This window comes from Aulonocara stuartgranti, assembly GCF_965226115.1.
Source record: "Aulonocara stuartgranti genome assembly, chromosome: 11".
In the NCBI taxonomy this organism is placed as follows: domain Eukaryota; kingdom Metazoa; phylum Chordata; class Actinopteri; order Cichliformes; family Cichlidae; genus Aulonocara; species Aulonocara stuartgranti.
In genome coordinates this window covers 14,418,765-14,440,141 of record NC_138947.1, presented here as the reverse complement: position 1 = coordinate 14,440,141, position 21,377 = coordinate 14,418,765, and the positions used below count along the sequence as shown (strand labels likewise).

Here is a 21,377-nt window from a genome sequence, read left to right as displayed (position 1 = left end):
GGCTCTTCTGCTTCAAGGTTGACATGTTGTGCTTTCAGAGATGCTTTTCTGCATATCTTGGTTGAGAAAGGGGGTTATTTGAGTTACTAGTGCCTTCCTATCAGCTCAAAGCATTCTGGCCATTTTCTTTCGACCTCTGACAAGAAGGCAGCAAAGGATGTTCACCCAGAGAGCTACTGCTCACTGGATATTTTCTCTTTTTTTGGACCATTTTCTGTAAACCCTAGAGATGGTTGTGTGGGAAAATCCCAGCAAATCAACACCTTCTGAAATATTTAAAATCATTTAACACCCTTTTCACATTTTCTTCCTCATTCTGATGCTCAGTTTGAACATCAGCACCACATGCACTAACAAGCAGTTGGACAGGTGTGCCTAATGAAGTGACCGGTGAGCATAGGTAATACATACAGTACTCCTCTGTTTCGCAAACAATACGAAATTTTCATATCACTTCACTGGTAGTGACAATAACAGGAAATTTAACATTTAATCATAAGTAATATATTATTTTCTCTTTTAGTCATGGTAAGAACTTGGAAATGGTGGAGGAGTCTTTGTAATGGGACAAACTTTATTAGCCCTTTATGATGACTGTGACAGTTTCTCTTTCCATCAACATCTTCCTGTTGAAGACCAGGTCAAAGATCACAGGTGTCTCGCTCTAGCTTCCTGTCTCACTGTGTGCATTTCCTTCATCCTCTTTTCAGCAAAACTTCAAACTTCCTTGCATTTTGTTGAGCACTGTGATAGTCTTTCTCATCATAAATCACGTCACAGTACCTGGTTTAAATCAAAAATAGTCTTTTAAACCCATTAAGGCTTTTTCATATAATTTAGCTTTATTCTGTGACATTTTCATTTAACTCAGATGGGCAAAAAGATAGATATCGAGATTGTTTTGTGCAGAGTACAATACAGTATATTATATTCCCAACAGGGTGCCAAACACCCATGTGTGTGTTTGTGTGTGTAAATTTACCGTTCTCTCACTTCTACCAATCTCTGCCTCTCTTTCTCACTCAGTCAGGATATAGGTGTTGTCCAAAGCAAAGGAAGGAAATTCTGTCACTTAGAACAATGGGTTGGTTTCTCTATCTATAGACCCAGAGCGCCCGAGAGCCAGAGAGGGAGGTAGCAGCCACTTAGAGTAAAAAACTAATGTAAAGGGGCATTTTCTTTAACAGAAGAAAAAAGAATTATTAGAATTAAAGATACCTTTGTCCATTTTTAAGGAGCCAAGGCCTTTAGAAAATGGATTTTCATCCTGAGGAGAAGGACAAGCGCACATTTTTTAGGGTACTTTGAGCTGCGCATTGGCATTTTGGTGGCAAAGGATAATCAAAACACACTATAAAAAGGATTTGAAGTAACTGTGGGTAAGTTTGTTCAAAACCAAATAATTTGAGTAATTTCTTTCTTGTAGTATTTAGAATTCTGTGAAAATATCCCAACATGGTTTTCTAGGAGAGGAGGCCTTTCTGCCTAGAATACCAATAACAGATTTTAGGTGTGGACGCATGTCGAGAAATGGCGTGTCTGAGGGAACAACTTTAAAAAGGAACTCATTTTCAACATAGTACTAGCCTTTATCTCAAAATTCTAATCGTAGCTAAAAGAAAACATGTTATCCTAAATTGTGATGGTAGGTTAAATAGAAGTGTTACAGAGAATTGGACAGGCAGTGACCTTTGGAGTGGGTTTTTCCCTGTCACTGCGACAGCTGGACCTGAGTCCTACAAAACACACTTCCTGTTTGAGGATAGGAAAACACACTGGGATTTTCAGGGGCTGTAGGGAGGGCTAATGTCTTTTCATTTGTTTTTACCATGTTGACAACCTGCTGTAGGTATCCTGTTGATATTTTTGAAGGTTGACATCATTCTATTGTTATATTGTTTATATCCTGGCACTGGTGACACACAGCCTTTGGTATGGTGCAGAGAAATATTATTAAGGGAAACCTAATGTTTATATATCTTATAAAAAGATGAGTTATTAAGTTGATTTTAGAGAGAATTGCCCTTTAATATCTGAATTCTTCTCGGTCAGATGGAGGGATCTGGCAGTCCTCGATTCAGAAAACTCCATTTCCCAGTGGGTTTGTGGATCAACTCCCCCAGGAAACACTTTGCAAAGCTTGGTGGTCGTTGGCCCAGCGCGCTCTCTGTCAAGTTGGTCTAAACTTCTTTAATTCGCTTTTTTTAAATTAATCTTTAGTTTTGTTCCAACTTGTGTCCTGCATGTAGAATTAGTTTGTGTATTGATCTTATCTTATCTCACTTCCACTGTCATTTGTATTCATGTCTTCCATTTATTTTAGTCCTTGTTGTTTGTCAGTCATAACTCACAGCTGACTTGTCCCTTCCTTTCTGCTTCCTCTCTCCTCCATCTGTCTTCCCTCCTCTGTTGTTTCCAGGTCGACTACCAGCTCTGACGCAGCCTCTCTCCACGAGGCCCCCTCTGCTCCTTCCTCTTCCCTTTCTAACTCCACCCCCTCGCTGGCTTCCCCTACCCCATCCCCATCTCCTTCCCCGGCCTTCCTCAGGCCGCGGCCTGCTGCACCCCAGTCCCGTGCTAAGCGCCTTTCCCATCTCTTCTTACGGGGGCGTTCCAACAGTGACCGGGACCGGGCAGTGGGAGAGAAGGAGAGAGAAGTTTGGGCTCATTCGGCAGCCCCCTCCTCCCACCACTACTTGCCCCCTGCTTCTTCCTCTGCCCCAGGCCTGATCAAAATCTATGGAGATGCACTCTCCAGTGGAGCCAATTATCGCTCCCTGCTGGCCAACATACACTCCACAGCTAGGCAACTCATTGCCCAGGTCATCACTCGCTACACTGAAAGAGAGCGGGAGGAGACAGATGACGCAGGTATGAAAGGGAAATTTTGGCTCATTTGGACCTCTGCTGCGATCCATGACTAGGAATTGTTTGCTTAAAAATTTTTTACCAATTGGGAATGACTTTATATAAACATAAATAGCAGTGTTATGGAAAAATAATTACCCTCCCCCTCATTCCCCCTTTCCTCCATTACTTTCTAGTTCTCCAGAAACACAGCCCTGAAGACTTCCTATTGTGTGATGTCATTGGAAAGCCCATCCAGCAGCCAGATGGAGCTATCAAATGGGAGACAGAGTGCCGGAGAAGCGTTGCCCCGTGGGAATGTCCTTTGTTGTTAGTGGACATGTGGCGGCCTAAGGATGGATTTGAGCGGCGCTTTGAAATCCAAAGGAAGGAAGACTATGAGAGAGAAGAGTTAGAGAGGGAGAAGGAGCGTGAGAGGGAGGGAGAGAACTACCAAGGTACGTATGAGATGCAGCAGATAGGTACAGTGGCAAGAAAAGAAAAAATTGACCATTTATGCACAGCACAGGGCAAAGCTGATTGATACTTGGGTTGTCTGGGCAACAGGTGTGCGCTGGCGGCGGAGCAGGATGTCATCAGGTGGCGGAGCAGAGGAGGGCGAACGGGGTCACCGTGGAAGGAACACAGAGCTGAGGAGGAGCATCAGCGACATGAACCTCAGTCTGCGACGTCGCCAAGGCAATCACGTCAGCAACGACCCCCGCGGTTCTGGAAACCGGCCTAACAACAGCGCAGGGGTGCATGACAGGAAGAACATTGTGAGCATGATCAACCCACAGCCAGGAGAGGTAAAGAGAAGGCTGCAGTAAGTAGAAGCTGAACTGACCACACGTTCGGTCTTCTAACCATCATAAACCATTTCTGCAGATCAGGGCGTCGAAAGCTGAAGGGAAGGTTGGATGGACAAACCAGCCGGCAGAGGATGAGAAGGATTATTCCAGCTGTGACCTGGAAGTGATGTCACAAAGTCTGATCCTTCCACCTACAGACCGGCCTTACTTCCTGTTGCTGCAGGGTTACGATCAGAGCAAGGCAAGACATGCTGACAGATGGTATCGCCCATACAAATTCTCGCAAACAACACCCACGCACACGTACATCATGTAAACACATAAACACACATAAACAGCAACGTACTCGTTGACATGCGCTCTCATGTGCGCATTAGCAAAAGCGCAGGCATGGCTGTAGTGGAGTTGTGCACACGCGTGCACGCACCCTGTGCATTACATCATACCTGCATGTCTGTAATCGCCACATACCATCAGGGTTTCCATCCCTCTACACGCTTCTCCCATTCACCACCCAGCACAAAACAGCCTCTGAGCAGCACAATGCCAGAAAATGTATCCATCAAATGCACAAAACCCCCCTGTGTACATCACTTCATCTCACACAATGACCTCACACAGGTCTCCATTGTAACAAACTGTGACACACTTCATTCCTTATCGACTGCCTTCTGTTTGGCTTAACATCTGATAGAAGATTGATATAAACCATAACACTTAAAAGATAACAGACCTCCCTGACTCACTGATCCACTGTGTGTTTTGTGTAGGATTTTGTTTTGTACATCATGTCGGGACATATGCATGTGTTTGGAAGGAAACCCACAATAAGGGAGAGAGAGAAGGATAGAGAAAGAGAGAGGAAGGGGAAGAGGCCGCTGAAGGTGGACACGTTCCTGTCTGCTCCTGACCTTTTGGCTAGACACTTACTAGTCCGGAGAGACTCCGCTGTTCCAGAGACACCCACTGGACAAGGTACACCGGCACAGATCATCGTTAGAATCTTGCTGCACTCTCTTGCAGAAAATACAAAACTAGAGAAGGTAGATTGTTCATCCAAAGTAGGACATCATTGTTCTCAATGTTATTCCTGTTAAAAGAGGATTCTTCCTCTCCATTTTTGTCAAATGCTAGTTCACAGGGAATAATTTACCTTGACATGACTGTCATAAACTGGTGGGTAAATTTAAACTCAATAATATTTTATGAATTTTATCCCAGCCCTGATGCGACCTTTCAGAGGAGGTGCAGTTACACACAATGGAGTGGCCCTTTACAGGGAGACGGTCCTAAAGCCGGGCGATGTGATTGGTCTGGGGAACCACTTTCTTTTCTTGTATCGTGACCCTCGTGTGACTCCGCCTCCACCGCTGGCACTGACCTTGCCATGGCAGACTGATGCCTCCACCACCTGCTGCCCTTCAGGGTTGGTGGACAGACAGGAAGCTCTGAGGCAGTACCTGGGCTCCACTGAGGCCGTGTTGAAATTCCATTCTCGTCACGCCGATTCCTTGTTACAGGTAAGAAGGGAAAATAGCAGACTTCTTATAGTCTGACTGTAGTTATCTAGTCGAAATAAACTTTTATTTATACATATATGTGTTGATCCTTTACTTTTCTCATAGGAGATCATCTCCAGAAATTCCTCTCCAGACTCTGGAGGCGGGCCTTTAGCTCCTGCTTATCTCCTGTCAATCATGATAGATCATGCCTCCAAACACCTGGACCCTGCTCTCCTACCACAGATATTGCTCAAGTCAGCCAATCTAATAAAAGAAATTGTGTGGGTAAGTAACACAAACAAACAAAAACAATAGCTTGATGTCATGTTTGGTATTGTTACTTGTTCACATCTTGTTTTTGCAATCCTCAATTTAGCATTTGCTGGTCATAAACCAAAGTATTGGACAAAATTAAAACTTTAAATGGCATTACATAAAAAGTCAGGAGATGGGTGTCAAAATATGTCACTAAAACACAACAATCTCAGCCTCCCAGTGAAAAGAGGGTGCAAGATGATTCATGTTGGTGTATTCTTTTATATCTGTTGCCCACTGAAATAAATTACTTATTACTATTTCAAACCTACTTTGCGCACCTGAATTCAATTTATCGTTCCAGTCTTTCCATTTTCCGTCTTAGTGTCAATAAAACATTCAAAGGATCAGCAAATTCAGAAGGATTCATCCACTGGGAACCATGAGTCTCTAGACCAAAGCTCAAGGCCATCAATTCACCAGCTGTTAAGATAACTTGGACAAAATTAATGGACCAACTGGGAGACATTGCTTTCCAAAGGGTCATGCTGCTTGTGTAATTAAAAAAATACAACATATATAATCATATCTGTGACGTGTGAATTAATAATATGTTGGAGGAAGTCAGAGAGTGGCTCATCTATGGAACAAATGTTAAGTTTTTTATATTTAATGACAGTATGGTCGTGACCATACTTAAACAAGTCTGGCAGATAAACCTCAGGTAGGCAGATTGAGAATGCCACATTAAGTCAGACAGAAAAACCAGCAGACAGACATATGCCCTTCATTGTGGCCTACTGGCTTGTGAGCAGGAGTGAGGATGGGCTGATGTCACTTCCCTCCCGCTGGAAAATCTGCTCTAACTGTCCAGGCTGCAGGGCTAGACTCCACTCCCCCTCCTCCACCCCCACACTAAGTCTCGTCTCTTCTGTTTCCAACTATCTTTGCAGGATAACATTAAGGAATTTGGGGATAAGCATCCCACGCAAAAGTAAGAATATTTATGTTCTACGTAATGTTTCCTCTGTTTAGAGATTTCCAGCTGAGTGATTCATGATACATTTGTGCCTGTGCTGTTATGTCTTTGGTAAATTTTTGTGGTATGATGGAAGCATTGTCTCGAATATAGCTAGATAATAATAACTCAGTCTATTTTTACTTCAGTATGGAGCGTTTTGCTTTTAGTGCACAAACACAAACCTGACAGGGGAATGTTCACAATACTTGATAGCAAACATAACTTTGGAATTACTTAAATGTGTTGTCCAGTTCAACAGAGCAAGAAGGAGAGATAAGCACGCCAAACGTCCAGAAACTGTCATCTGACCTTCGACCTCTCATGTTCTGGATGTCAAATGCCACGGAGCTCCTCAACTTCTTCCAGGTTAAAGTAGAAGTGATGGAGAAAGAATGGGAGTTTGAAGGTGAGAATAACTGGAAAACAACAGAAGGCCGGGGGGGGACCTTTAGAAGATCAAACGTATAAGCTGGCACAGGAATTTGGCAAAGCTAAACAGAGAAATCAAAGCTGACACTGAGCCTGGAATTGATCATAATGATTGTTTCTTTGAAGCCCCTGGGGATCCAGTTTTGACAGCTGATATGGACACCTGCTCAGAAGCTCTGGCACAGCTGGATGATGTCATTATGCACACCTTCCAGCAGTGTGTGTATCACCTTACCAAGGTAAAGTGGAAAAAAAGCCAGATACAGCGGTCCACATACTCCGATGTGCTTTGGCTTCAAATCAACGTTACCATTTTATGTGTAATGTTGCATGCCCTTTTAAACTGTAACTCCGGATAGCCACTTCTATTTAACCTCACCGAGAGACAGCACAAATTACTTTCTTAAGACATAAAAACTGTTCCTTTCTGGAACAAGCTCACCACCACCCACAATTGATTTTAATTTTCTCCAGCTGCATGCAGCTCCTCCAGTCCCTTTGTGCATTGCATTCTGAGACCATACTTAGGATGTACTCATTTGTGAAATCATACTTTTTTGGCTTTGTGTGGAAAACCTGTATTGAATTGGAACATACTGACATGGAAATAGCAATACTAGAGGATAACATGTCCAGAAAGCCGATGCAAGCATGTTGATGGTGTAATTTTTAGCATGTTAGTCATCTTCACTAAGAGTCCCAGCATGATCCAATCTATGATTTAGCACAAAGTGAAAGTGAGTTTAACAGAAGTGTCATTAGTGTTGTATAGTTGTGCATTTGCTTATGAGCACAAGATTAAAAGCTTAACCTGATGATGGCGCTAGAGGAAAAGTCACCAAGGTCAGAGATCTGGACCTGTACAAACTATTGTGATAGCCATCACTTCAAGTGTTGCTACAAATCATCTTAACATCTTCTTCCACTTAATTCATTCCAGTTTATACTGTCCATTCAACATCCATCATTTCCGGATTTTTATAATATTTTTAATATAAAAATGAACTTACTTTTTTTTCTCTTTCTGTCCACAAAGACACTGTACTCCCTTCTTCCAGCCCTTCTGGACACCAACCCATTTTCCAGCGAGGAGAAGGAGAAAGAGAAGGATGGAGCTCAGGCTGCAGAGGGAGAAGAGAAAAGAGGAGGAGAAGAAGAGGTAGATGATGTGTCCACCTTGCCGCCCAAGGTTGCTGGACTTGTGGAAGTGTATCGCTGTTCCCTGATGCTGTCACGGGAGGCATGTCTTTCCCCACCGCTCACCTCGCAAACCTTCGGCTACCTCTTCTTCTTCACCAATACCTCCTTGCTCAATACTTTGCTGGAGAGAGGTGAGAAGGCACGGGGCAAAGAAATCCTGTGTGGTTAATTCAGCAATAAATACGGTATCACTTTGTAAAAACTGAAGCTAGAGATGATAAAAGTGACCTTTTGGATAAAAGGAAGACTCACTGCTTTACTCCTGATAAAACAAACAAAATTAGCTTTTTTCAAATGTTTTTTCTGTTTTCTCCAACATCCTCTCCCCCTCTTTTCAGACGGACTGTTTTCATGGTCCAGAGCAGTACAGATCCGAACAAACCTAGACCTGGTTCTGGACTGGCTACAGGGTGCAGGATTAGGAGACATCGCCTCAGAGTTTATGAAGAAACTGTCAGTCACAGTCAACTTCCTGTGTATTCCCAAGACTCGACTCATCCAGGTAACACAGCTGCATGTACAACATGCCCTTTGAGCCCTCTCCTAGAATGCCATCTAACATCTCCTCCATTAACTTCTTATCTCCAAGTCATCCTGGGCCAGTCTACAGGAAGAACATGCTTTGTTAAGTCCTTCTCAGTTGCACCACCTGCTCACCCATTACAAGCTGGGACCCAGCAGAGCTCCACCAGCATCCTGGGCCCCTCCGCCAGGCACTGAACTCAGTGGAGGTAATAAATCAAAAGGGCTTATGATTGAACATTTAATAACTATAATGAATAGTGGCATTATATGTCAAGTAAACTGTTTCTCAACCTTTTCTCATTTTTCAGACATCTTTGAGAGCTTTTTGGACCATCCTCCTCTTATCCTGCCAAATGAGACACCACGCCTTGACCTCTCCCAGCCAATCCCAAGCCCTGAGCTACAAAAAGAAGTTACACGTCTCCGCACCTTCTTGTGGGGACTCGACCAGGATGAGCTCCCAGCCAATCAGAGGACTCGGCTCTGAGGAAGCCCTTATATGTCTCTGTATTAATGTCTCATAGAAGTTAAAAAAAAAGGATATCACCAAAAACATCAAACTGGACACCAGAAAATAATGCAAACTGGACATGCTTTCTGTATTTTTATTGGCTGGTTGTTGGTTTTCCTCACACTTCATATCATCTCATTTATTCACTTAGATATTGTCTAGCTAAATAAATGTACTAGCTCTGTCATGCCTTTATAGGATTTGTTTGAAAGCAAGGAGCAAAACCCCATGTCTGTTAGGTAACATAGTGTTGTGCTTTACGTGGCTGTTTTCCTTGGCTTCCGTGTATGTTTTCAAACTACTTGTTTTTAATAAAATGCTGAATTCAAGCCTAAAAGACTTACAGTTTCCGCATGGTCTTTGACAAGCTTGTTTCCCACAGCGGGGCCCCTGGGGCTTGGCACACACCTTTGCTTCTACACCAAAGAAACATTCCACAAGGTGGCGATGCAGGACTCACTCCACTTGTAGGTTAACCGATGAGTCTGCAGGTAGAACTGCCTGACTAAGGAGGTGACCGTACAACTGCATTATCGACTGATCCAAAGCACATTCTCATTTCCTGTAATAATGGCATCATTTTACGCAGGGGTCATGACTCAGCGAGCAAATGAGACTGTGATCATCGCACACAAAGGTTACCTTTACCAAGGTGAGCTGTTGTAAAGGCCAAAGCTGGTTACTTAAAAGCAGGAGTGAGTTTTCACTCCTGGTGTGTAGGGTTTCCTTTTTCATTAATGTGGTGCGATCCCCCTGGGTCCCTGAAGAAAAAGTCCAGCTCATTAAGCACAAAACAGCAAGAAGTTCTCGTGAGTAGACAGCAGACAGGTGATATCATCATTGAGAGTGAGTAACTTGAAAGTGCGTCTGTTCCAGTTTGGCAATATCCAGTCAATTTAACTGCGGGGTCAGCCAAACGTCTTTAGAAAACAGTTCCCAACTTTCTTTATTTTGAGTATGAAGCTCTGTGACGTCTCAGAGAAAGTTATCACGCTCCTCCTTTGGCGTCCATCCAAATGGCTTCCTTTCTTCCGGTCAGCTTCTTAGATGAGTTCCTTTACGGTAAAAAGCCAAAGAATTTCCAAAAACACATCAGTCCCGTGGGAGACCCCTGCTTACATCATTACTGTTGCCACTGGTTCTGTTCCCCCGCTTTCTTACTGTGCCGACACTGAAAAACATGCCACTGAAATAGACCAGTTATAGATTATGAATCATGAGGAGAGGCCCCCTGTGGTTAAATTCATCAATTAGGTGATTGTAATCACTCTCATTTGAAATTCAATGTGGCGTATGAGTGAGAGTGAGACTGCGTTGTGTGCTAATTTAAACTTTCCAGTAATGCCATACAGATGTAGTTTGTAGCTTTATAATTAAACACAGATGGAAGACAGACTGGTATAGGTCCGTGCTCATTGTGTGATAATACAGTAGTCTGTGATACAATGCGGTGACCAGTGTCTGAGTACTATCACTAACAAGTGAGGTTTTGTAAGGATGTGACACACACAAGGTTTTCTGTGATCTCAATCACTAACAAACTGTGCATGTCAGCCCCACTTTCTCCCAGAATTGCGTAGTCACACAGAGACGCACAACTCTTTTCTTTTTTTTCTTTTTTTCTGTCTGACACACACACAAGGACTAAGTACACTTCTTTACCCAGGTGCACAGCCCCACACCTGTTGTTGCAGCTCTCTGTAATTAGCCCGACACAATTATCATTGGTGGATGGATGGAGGGGGTGAAGACAATGGGGCAGTTATTCCGTCCCTATCATCTCTTTCTCTCTCCCTGCTGTCGAGTAATGAAAGATACTTCCCTTCTTCAAAGGGACGGAGTTTCCTACAAAACGGCTGAGTCAGAGGAGAAAAGGAGGGAAGGATGAAAAGAAAAGGAGAACAGTAGGGAGGCACGGGTGGTAACGCAATGCTGCTGGTGTGAGGCCCAGTGGACCACAGTGATTGTGCTCATTGTTGTACACACAGGAGTGAAAAAGCCTGTGGCTCTCACACTTAACGCTAACAGCTACAACATGGCACAGCGTCAGTATCTATTTGCGATCTGGTAGCACTTTACCTGAGCCTTGCGTCATCCTAAAACCTACAGTATAAGAAGGTTTTTCAGGTCATATGTCAGGCAAAAAGGGCAGAAAATGCTGACTACTGGATCACTCATATAGGACAAAGAAATGAGACTTGTGAGGTTCAAGTGCAAACTAAAGGTAGTTGTAGCGTGAAGTCAGCTGAAAGTGGAATAATGTGCATGTCCCTGTCAGAGACAACAAAAAAGACAGACTGGGGGATGTAAGAATCTGTGTGGGGTTTGAGATAACTGAGGAGAAGGTCAGGGATGCTTGGAGGGACATCTGTGAGACGCAGACAGACGACAGGCTGAAGCTGAGGTTGGTGATGGGGAGACTGATGATGAACCAGACAGCAGAGCCTCAGTGGGGTGATTACAAGGCCAAGAGAAAAGCTCAAGGGACAGATTTGTTTTCTCCTAGTTACATCACCCAAACGTGAACTCCTCACATAAACACATAAACTTCTTCTTCTTTCTTTTTTTGGTGCATGCATGCATGCACCTACACACAAATGCACACAGGCATAGGCCGTGATATAAAGGAACCCCTGTGAGGTCAGATCCACCGAGCTGAGGCTGTCCACTGTTAGTAGGACTAGCCAGGTAAGCCTCACAGTCTCTCTGGCAGCTACAACCACCACCACCAACCACTGTATCTTACCCTGCCCTGTCCTGCCCTGCCGCGGCCTTCTCTCCACTGGCGGCTGTCTGTCCTAGGCTGCTGCTGCTGGTTCTCTCAAGCAGCTTTTGCCTTCATGCACGTGCTGTTCAATTTGAGAGAGAGGTACAAATTTGGAATTGGTGGTGTTTTCCTCTTTACCAAAATGCCCTCATCTACCTCTTCCCTTCTCCTTTCTTCTTTCCTTCTGTTTTCCTGCTTCTCTCTCTCGCTTTCGTTCTTATTCAGTATGTTTCTCCCGGGCCAGGGGGCCTGTGGGCAGGGGCCTTATTCCACCAGCCTGGGGCTTCTGTCAGAGGCTTGTTCCATTTTGCGTCATGGTGTTGACTGAGCGGACCCCACACTTAACTCCCATAGAGCCATGGGGTTGGGCGGCAGGGCGGCCGGCGCGGGCTAACGCGGCCCCGTGTTCAGCGTGGTAATCTGATGGCCATGTTTATTTTATGTAGCGCTGCTTTGATGGAGCAGAAAAAGTCTTTGGGCTTTTTGTTTCAGCACTTTCACTGCCAGGTCAGAGGTGCTCGCCGTGGTTACGCTCAGGAAGAATAATATTTGCCCTTATATTCACTCCAAACAGGCTTTTTTCCATATTAGTGTCAGGGATACTCTCTGGGTTTCTGCCTTCCACTGATTCGGCACATTGGGGGTGAAGGGTGGCGGGGGGACCACACCTCAAAAGCATCGCTGCCTGGAGGATAATGAGGGTGTTCCACAGGTCGTCCCCAGGCCTGGTCTTATACCCCTGAGTGAACCCCCATCACACTCAGCTCAGGGCCTGAGAGACAGACCTGCAGCCACATATATGTATGTATATATATAAGTCCCAGGAGTGAAGGAAAACACACACATAAACACATGAAAACACTCTCCCTCCTGCTTGGTTGCCGCAGGCTCCACCTCAGCTGTCAGTCGTCCAAACTTCCCAGGGGTTCTTTTTAATGGAGTTAATGAGAAAAAGAAAAGAAAAACTCCTCCTTGTCTGCCTGAGCCTTTCACTGCTTCACCTCAAAACTCACACACCCACTTATCAGCCTTGTGTCAGCTGTTTCAGATGGGTCGAAAAGCCAGAGAACCGCACCGAGTCATTTTATGAGGTTTTGAACTAAACATACGAGAGAAAAGCATAACTGTCCACATTCACTGGATCCAATCCCGACCCTGCACAACCACACCATAAAGTACAAATGGAGTCTCATGTATTGGCTCTCATCTCATCTCATCTTGGTCTTTACTTACTGTGTCTCCATTAAGCTTTACAATGTTGACCTGGTCTAGGAAAGTATTTTCTGACTGCCAATTTAAATGACCTGCTTTGTCAAGCAAGAATGCTTCTTACTTTGAAGATTAATTAATACATAGCTTTTGAAAGAGAAAGCCCAGATTGTGGCTGAGAATATTGTTTATCTGTCTCAATTTTGTTATTATATCTGGCCAAGGTCTATGCTATGATCATGATATTACAGGAATGAATCAATGTCATACAAGATAAGACACCCTTGGGAGTTTTTTAATGTTTCATTTCCTTCTAGGTTGTTATTTATGATCTGAATACAGAAAAGACTGGGTTTAGGCCAGATAGGAACAATAAGCAAACATGCAGAAGCACATATACAGGCACACACTAGCATGCATGAACAGAAACTAGATCCCCATCAACCATCTTCTACATCTCTTATCTTTCCATTGAGTTGAATAAAAAAAACATACACAGGAAGGACTGTTTACACTTCCTGCCCTGTTTCATATATCCCATTATCTCCTTTGTATTCTAACACATCTGACATGTTTTTGGCCTCCCGTGCATCTGTGAGGTATGTGCTTACTCACAAATGAAGGTGCTTCTGTTCTGATGTAATCCGGGGAAAATGGGGAAACAAGGAGGGGGGTACTACCCCGGTGGTAGGTAATCTAATCCCTCCAGTCGCAATTTGGCAACTCAAAACAATTACCGCCTGGCTGTTCAGAAAAACAGCAGCCAGACAAAAGGGGTGTAGGCTCGTTAGAAGAAGCTGATGTAAAGTCGCATTTAGTAGGTCACTACAGACGGGAGGCTAATCTGGATCAGGGTTTGGCAATGTTGCGCTCGCTGTTTAAACCATGTTTGAAAGCCTCTGCACATGCCACTGCGTGGGAGATGGCAAGAAAAAGTCAGGTGAGTGAGTCATACAGAGGCGGTGTCAGTCAAACCGAAGGGTTCACCAGCAAGAAATCGGTCTGTGAGGTGTGTGTCCTCTTCCCAGTCACAGTCACCCAATCAGGGCTGATTAAAGAGCTTTATCTTTCCTGTGACATGCCTCTATCTGAACGCCCTCTTCCTGCCCCACAGCCAGCTCTCGATCTCGTTCAGCACCCTTTCAATGAACGATAGAGTGATTTACGTCTTTGTAGTTGCTATCTTTATTCAGTCATTCTTTTCCATGGTACCACTTTGTTTTTTCAAATCCACCTCTTCCTCTGTTAATTTGCTCTTTTCCCTATTAGTGTCCCACCTATCTCGATCCAGTCATCCCAACCCCTCCTGTCCCTTTCTTGTCTCTTTATGTGTGTCATGGCCCCATCCTTTTCTTCATCCTCTCTCTCGGCCTCCTAATAAAGCCACTGCCTTTGTTCACAGTTTTAGAGTCATAGCCTAGACCTACGTCAGTCTAGATTTCCTTCTTCCGTCTTTTCCAATCCCACCTTTTATCGTCATTTATTATCCCAGATGAATGTCCTTGCCCCCGGTTGCTTTTGGGCATTTAGTCCAGTCTACTGCAGGGAATTTCCTACTTATCGTTCACTGGGCCATTCCTTGCATTCTTAGCATACTTCCTGGCACTGCTGGAGGTCCAGCCAGCCGCAAGGGTGTCAGCAATGCAAGGCAGGCGCTGATGCAAACTAACATCATTCATACATCCAGGGGTTTGCTTTTGATGAGGATGGACAGTGTGATTGATGAACAGAAAGAGGATGAGGAGAAGGAGGTGACATAAAAAGAATGAAGCAGTGGGTAGTGGTGGTGGAGGGGGGCTGCTGTCAATGTGTGTGAACTCTGTGCCAAAAATAGAAAATTCTGGATAGCTTTCATTTCTAAGTCCTTGACTCAGAAAATGTTATTGAAAAAAAGGAGACATGCAAGGCATTTAAATGTCTCCCGAAAGAGCAGTTTATGGGTAATTGGAAACAGCAGGGGGGTCAAAGTGCACATAAACAGTCTGAATAATTATAGAGAGATTAGAATAACTTTCATGTCGTTCCTCTTAGTCATAGACCTCAATGAAACAAATGGTTCTCAAACTGCATCCTAAACTGAGCTTTTTATTTATTTATTTATTTTTTTGCATTCCCACGATGAACAAAGGTCAAGAAAATAAAACTCGAGAGACACCGGGGGCTGTGACAAGGATGTGCAGATGTGCAAGGAAAAGATGGCCGTCAAACTTGTCAGCTGGAGATAATGATAAGGGTGGTTAAGAAGAATGCACGCAAACACATTACTTCCATATCTTACTCTCACTATTCCAGAGATAAGATAGCATGTCCAAGAAGTATGGGGGATAGACAGTTCACATTTTAAATAAACATTTACAGTAAATGTTTTTGTTCCTTGGAGAATACACAAAAAAAGAAAAGAGAAGAAAAACAAACAGCAACACAACAACCGCTGAAATTTGAATCTAAGACGGACGACAGTGTATCTTCTGTGCTGTGTTTGCACTGCTTTTAGTCAAAGTCACTTCAAACCAAAGTTGACATTTCAGTGAACTTGAGGTCCACCTCCCCTCCCTGTGCGGTCAAAGCGCAGCCTACTGAATGTGGAGAGAAGTCTTTCTTGATTTCCAGACATTTTCAAATATACTCTCTAAACCAGTTGTCCTCGGCTCCCAATCCCTTTACGTACTCTGCTTCAAAACATAAACATTGACAACATGCGGATATGAAACTTCCTTTCCTGTGTTTGCTCTCATTTATGATGAAATTTACACACTCTCTATGGCTGACGCACAGGAAGTGTTCAGGAGAACGAGCTGCCCATGTGCTCTCTTATAAGTTGTGTTATCTGCTATCATTGTTGTGGGAGGTTGATTTACGATTGTCAGTGTGTAATGAGCGTTAATTTAATGAATGGCAAGTGATGAAGGGACCTGAAATGCGTCAGCATTCAGAGAAACAGCCGGACCTTGTCAGGTTAAAGGGGATAGTGGCCTATAAATAGTTTTAAATGCTGGTGTGAACAGACGTAAGCATATGTGTCAATGTGTATGTAGGTGTCCATCTGTCTGCAAAAGGGCATCCTCCCGCCTCCCCCAGTGTGACTAAGGTCATGTCACGTTGACAAAGTTGCTCTCTAGGGTAAACTGTGACGTCACGCAAGTCCTCTTGCTTTTGTCTGCTTGCGCCCCTCACTCTTTCCCCATCGTCTCAGCAACCTCTGCTGCCCCCCGCTCCCCCACCACCGCACATTCACTTACACCCTTCCCAGTTTCCCCTGTGTGTTTGTCAGCAGCTCTCAGCTTCGGTAGAATAACACGACGACAGGCTGAATGTGTGACTGACGCAGACGCACTGCGCGCCGGTAAGTAGTGGTCAGCTTTGATTGAGTACACATTTCACATAGATGTAGTAACTCACCACAGAAGTGGTGCAATCCTGACAAAGAGACAGCGAATGCACAAGTAAGGTCTCTGGGGTAACTACTCTGCAAGCACCAAGGAATGCACCAAAAATAGGAGCTTCACTTTCACTCCCCTCTTTTTATTCCTTTACTTGAAAAAAACAAAACAAACAAACCTCTGCATGGAGTCAGCGGTGGAGTGATATGTCGGGCTGGTGAATAAAAATTTGCTCGAGCACTATTTCACGGATCTTTCTCTGCACTGTCATAGAAAACAGGGAGATCAGAGGTGAAGGGGAAGGTAGCGAGTGAGTGAAAGAGAAAGCGAGGGGGAGCTGAGGGGAAGCACTTTGAGGGGAGGAAGAGATGAGGAGAGAGCGGGACGCAGACAGGACACACCATGACAGGAGAGGAAAGAATGTTTAAGGCGACTGAGAATGAGAGTGAGAGGAGCGGGAGGGAGAACCGGAGGAGAAAGCGGGAGCTCTGAGACAGGCCTGGGCTCTCCAGTGTATTAACACCAGTCTGAGATGAAGGAAGCAAGCAGGGTAGATGGAAAGAGTGTTTGCACAGTAAAAAGTTCCTTGTGCGTGGGTTGCTTACTTCCTGCTGTACACCCCACCACCCCTCCCGCCCCTCGTCTTCTCCTTCTCATACTCCTTCTGTGACCTGTTCCTTCAGCTCGCGATTTCCTCACTGGCAGACGCATAAATGCTTGGAAGCAGTGAGAGAGAGCTGGGGAGGTGGTGAACGTGAGCAGGTGAGCAACACAGAGTCAGCGAGGGAGAGGGTTTCGGTTGAGTCTGCCCGCTACACATGCATGCACATACACACACATACACTGTGTTTTGTCACATACCATAGAGTTTGGTTTCCAAACAAAATGACCCTTGTAAAAGTGTGCTTAATAGAGAGTTGATTTAAACGTTCTGGCTCCCCAACTTTCTGCCAGGGAGAGACGTCTGCTTCATGCTCTCCCTTTCATCACTGCATCCTGCCCTTTTGCACGGCTCTGTGAACTAAGCCAGCGGAGGAAACCTGCCATAATGATGCTGGTTAATATGCTCCTTTAATGGGCGAATAAAAAAGGCAAAGCAGTAGATGCACAACAGCCATATCTGTCTTGAGTGGGCTGCTCGAATGGAAAAGGAAGAGAGCAATTGACACGCGTAATTTGTAAATCGCGTCTGCAGGGAGTTTTCTCAAATAAGAGCTTGCCAGTGGCACAGAGATGTGGGGACTTGAAAGAAGCCCCTTCTGTCTGATAGCTGTTTTTAAAAAAGCGCAAGAGCACATTAAAGCTGATCTTTGACATGGACAAAGAAAGTCAGAGACGTCACTTTATAGCCCAATGACTGCAGCCCCCTTTCTGTGTGTCACTATTTCTTCTTTCCCCCCAGAACTATTAGCACACTCACTCGCTCTCTGACGTAGGTTGAGGTACAGTAACAGGGGTTAAGCGGAGGAAAGAAGCGGGATGGAGCAGTGATAGTGATAGGTAGGATAGGATACCCCGCTGGAGTCCCCCAACTGGGAGCAAGCTGGAGAAAATGAATGAAGGACAGAATGGCGGAGGAAAGAGGAAGAAGACAGGAGGTTGAGGAGGTCACAGGGAAACTTGAAAGCGTACTGTTATAGGAGGATAAATATTAACAGTAATGGGTCGGACATTTGGTTTCCCCTTTGAACGTAATCTCCTGGTTTGTTTTTTCAGGCCCCGTTGGAATTCCCAAGAGGAAATGAGGGTGCAACATAAAAATGGTGAATTTATTACTACTTCTTCTCCCATAATCCCTTTTACCATCGAAGCAGAGTTGCGTCACGGCCAGCGTCTTCACTGTTTACTTATGACACTGAGGCAAGCAGAACATGAGACGTAACCCTAAAATCCACAAAGACTACTTTTTCACCCACCTGGACCTGGATATTGACCCACGGCAATAAACATTTATGAGAAAACCAACATTAACAGAATGGGCTGATTTGGTATTTGTTCTCATAATCAAAGTACAACCACAAAGCACACTAAAGTAAACATTGAACAAAAAAATCCCACATTACAAGATCTACTCTTCAAGCTTTTCCCTGTCAGTTTATTGCAGGATGTTACAAAAATACACACACTCCTGAATTTGATAGTTTTTTTTTTTTTTAATGACTAATGATTTGAGCAGCTGTGTGGATTAACAACGAAGCAAAATGTGAGAGAAGTGAGCGAGGCATTCGAGTGATTCGAAGAAAGCATAGAAGTGCGAGTACATGTCATGGCGCACAGCAAACCCAGTGTAAAGTACGGGCGAAGTGAGAGAAGCTTGTGTGAGTAAAGTTTGTCTGGCAGCGAGGCAGGCTGGCAGGCTCTGTCACAGGTTCCCCTTCCTCTCTGATGTCTTTGAGGTCGTAGTCTGAGTGTCTCACTCTGTTTCTCCTCCTGTGGTGGTTTACACAGATTGGTGATGTAATGGGTAGCATATGAAGGCCACACACAAACACACTCTCACGCACAGACGCGCACGCAAACGCTCATGCATGTTATACAGACACCGCACTTGTACCACCGCATACCCATAATTACACACATATACTGTATGCACACCCATTTACACAAACCCTGGATTCCCCCTTTTCCAACATGCGCCGCTCTGTGCTCGCTCTCACACACGAAAAGCAAACGTCTAAACAAAGATACAGAGCTTTTTCTTTTTCTTTTTAAACTTTGCACACTGACATCGATGCACGTGTGCACACTCCCACGTGCACAAACGCACACAGACGCACTCCCTGTGTCATAGTGTGTGAGTGATCAGTGCTGGCGGATGGCCTAACAGTGCTTCAGAACCACCCAGGAGACCCCCATCATAAGAGGCAGCCCGGAGAGGGAATGAGGGAGAGTGACTAACTTCACTCTTTCTTTTCTTCTCTCCCCAGCTGTGTCTTCAAACGTCCCTTTGATGTGGGAAATTAAAAAGAGCGAGTGTGTCAATATCTCCCTACGTCCAACCGCACTCATCTATTTCTTCTGCTCCTTCCCCCTGCTCTCCTCCTTTCCCTGCTTTTTTTTTTCTACTGTTGACCTGAGAAAACAGAGCATGACCCTTTTTCACCACAACAACTCCGCCACCCACTCGTTGCCACCGGGCCCTCATCATTTGGAGGGTGTTTGTTTGTCTGTGTAGGCCCACCGCTGGACTGGCAACTCTGTGTGTATATGTGCATGAGTGTGCAAGTGTGCGCATACAAAGCCCACCACTAATTATTTTCTAACCACACCATGAGTGTATGTCTGTGAATGAGGGTCTCCTAATCTCACACCCAGACTCAAAAACGCTTTCTTCCTTTTCCCCGCTCTCTCTCCGTCTCTCCTTCCTTCTCTCGCGTTCTCCCTTTTTTCCTCCCTTTGTGTATGTCTGAGTGAGATTCCCTTGTGATTTACTTTACAGTGTGTGTACAGTATGATGCATTAGCTGTCCCAAATGTGATGACTGGAAACTCATTTTTGCCCTTTTGCAACAGTGGGCCACGCTTTACTGCACCTGACTGAGTGTTTCCAGGCTGCCCCGCTCTGTATGTGTGTGTGTGTGTGTGTGTGTGTGTGTGTGTGTGTGTGTGTGTGTGTGTGTGTGTGTGTGTGTTTGTACGAAAAAGAGACACAAACAAGTTGGAGTAGTGAGTCTGTGATGTTTCTGCATGCATCAGCATGTGCGTTTTGGTGCCAGAAAAAGACTGTTTTGGTTTATTAGAGCTGAATCCTCCTTTCTGTGACACATCCACATGCATCTGTCTCTATATGATGTTGACCCAAACACAAACACAAATAACCCACCACCGCCTCGACACTCCTGTGGCGTGTGTCCGCTCACTGTTTCTATGCAACACTTTGAGAGGCCCCTTCTGGTCTGGACAGCACCTCTCCTGCTCCTATCCGTAGTCTCTCACTCTTTCCTTCACCCTGGAGAGGGAGAGAAGAAGTGAAAAAAAGAGAGGGGGTGGGGGGGCAGTGGAAATAACAGGCTGCTGTCTCAAGAGGGGCTCTGAAAAAAATAGCAAGGGGTAAAAAAAAAAAAGGAGGAAAAGAAATACAGGAGAAAAAGGTGTTTGCTAAAAGGTATTAGCCATAATACTGTACTGGGAATGTGACGTGTGTAGCCTAAACCACAAGCAGGAGCACAATTTCTGTGACATTTCCCCCTGAAGTATAACAGGAAAAAAAACACAAAAACACACCAGCACGCAAGAAAAAGATAGGACAGGTAAAACTAGAGTGTAGAGGCTCGAAAAGATACATGGTTACATAAGATATACTGATACACATGAAAACAATGGGCTTTTTAAAACATCTGCAGTGATAGAGAGTTAGGGGGGAAGAGATTTGGCGATGGAAAGATAGAAAGAGGTAGATGCGACTGATTGGGGCAGGTAGCGAGATGCGACGGAGGAAGTGCCGGAGATAGGGACAGGACAGGATAGGATAGGATAGAGAGAAAGTGATAGAGGGGGAAAAAAACAACGGAACATTTTTTTAAAGTTTCGCAAAGGGAGACAGGGCAGAAGGGAGGGGAGGAGGAAAGGGAGAGAGAGGGCGAGAGAGAGGGCGAGAGAGAGAGAGAGAGAGGAGGGAGAGGGAGAGAGAGCGTGTGTCTGCGTGTGTGTGTTTTTATGAATGAAGTGAGTCACTGCCGATGTGTCATAGGCCCGACGTCTTTATAAAGGAAGTTTTAAACAAGCCTAAACACTTCACTGCGCGCAAAAATTGGACTTACCACACTCGCATCCCTCTCTCTGCATTTCTGTAGCCTCTCTCTCTGTCTCTCTCCAAACTGCCAAAGTGCTTCTCTGCCTTCAGCACTCTATAAAGACTGCAGGGGCTCCTCTCAAACTTTACTGAAAAAAGAAAGTTTGACGATATTCGCTTTTTTTTTT

At 44.7% G+C, this 21,377-nt stretch overlaps 1 protein-coding gene and 1 long non-coding RNA gene across 3 annotated transcripts; one reads left to right on the top strand and one right to left on the bottom strand.

The window, feature by feature from the left end:
• The first annotated feature begins 1,094 nt into the window (after nt 1-1,094).
• On the top strand, nt 1,095-9,441 carry rasip1 (Ras interacting protein 1). 2 transcript variants are annotated; one of them, XM_082552577.1, is made up of 16 exons: nt 1,095-1,379; nt 2,053-2,174; nt 2,420-2,871; nt 3,045-3,305; nt 3,415-3,656; nt 3,736-3,900; nt 4,430-4,634; nt 4,881-5,179; nt 5,285-5,446; nt 6,370-6,410; nt 6,689-6,843; nt 6,993-7,105; nt 7,903-8,197; nt 8,405-8,568; nt 8,656-8,797; nt 8,900-9,441. In XM_082552577.1, exons 2-16 carry the CDS (start codon nt 2,053-2,055, stop codon nt 9,076-9,078), a joined length of 2,997 nt encoding a protein of 998 aa, XP_082408703.1. In that variant the 5' UTR covers nt 1,095-1,379; the 3' UTR covers nt 9,079-9,441. The 2 variants fall into 2 exon arrangements, with proteins under 2 accessions (XP_082408703.1, XP_082408702.1); XM_082552576.1 differs by having other exon boundaries at nt 8,656-9,441.
• A 9,215-nt stretch (nt 9,442-18,656) lies between these two features.
• Nucleotides 18,657-21,326, bottom strand: LOC309716447. The gene is made up of 3 exons (XR_014279437.1): nt 21,218-21,326; nt 20,281-20,406; nt 18,657-18,888 (listed from the first exon to the last, which is right to left on the bottom strand). It is a non-coding gene; the product is annotated as an uncharacterized lncRNA (long non-coding RNA).
• Nucleotides 21,327-21,377: the final 51 nt, after the last annotated feature.

Bases quoted from the DNA above. Each gene is read 5' to 3' on its own strand.
- rasip1 (XM_082552576.1), top strand. From the start codon at position 2,053: ATGGAGGGATCTGGCAGTCCTCGATTCAGAAAACTCCATTTCCCAGTG. The intron at 5,447-6,369 runs GTAAGTAACACA...CTATCTTTGCAG, and splicing joins TAATAAAAGAAATTGTGTGG to GATAACATTAAGGAATTTGG. The intron at 6,411-6,688 runs GTAAGAATATTT...TGTGTTGTCCAG, and splicing joins GATAAGCATCCCACGCAAAA to TTCAACAGAGCAAGAAGGAG.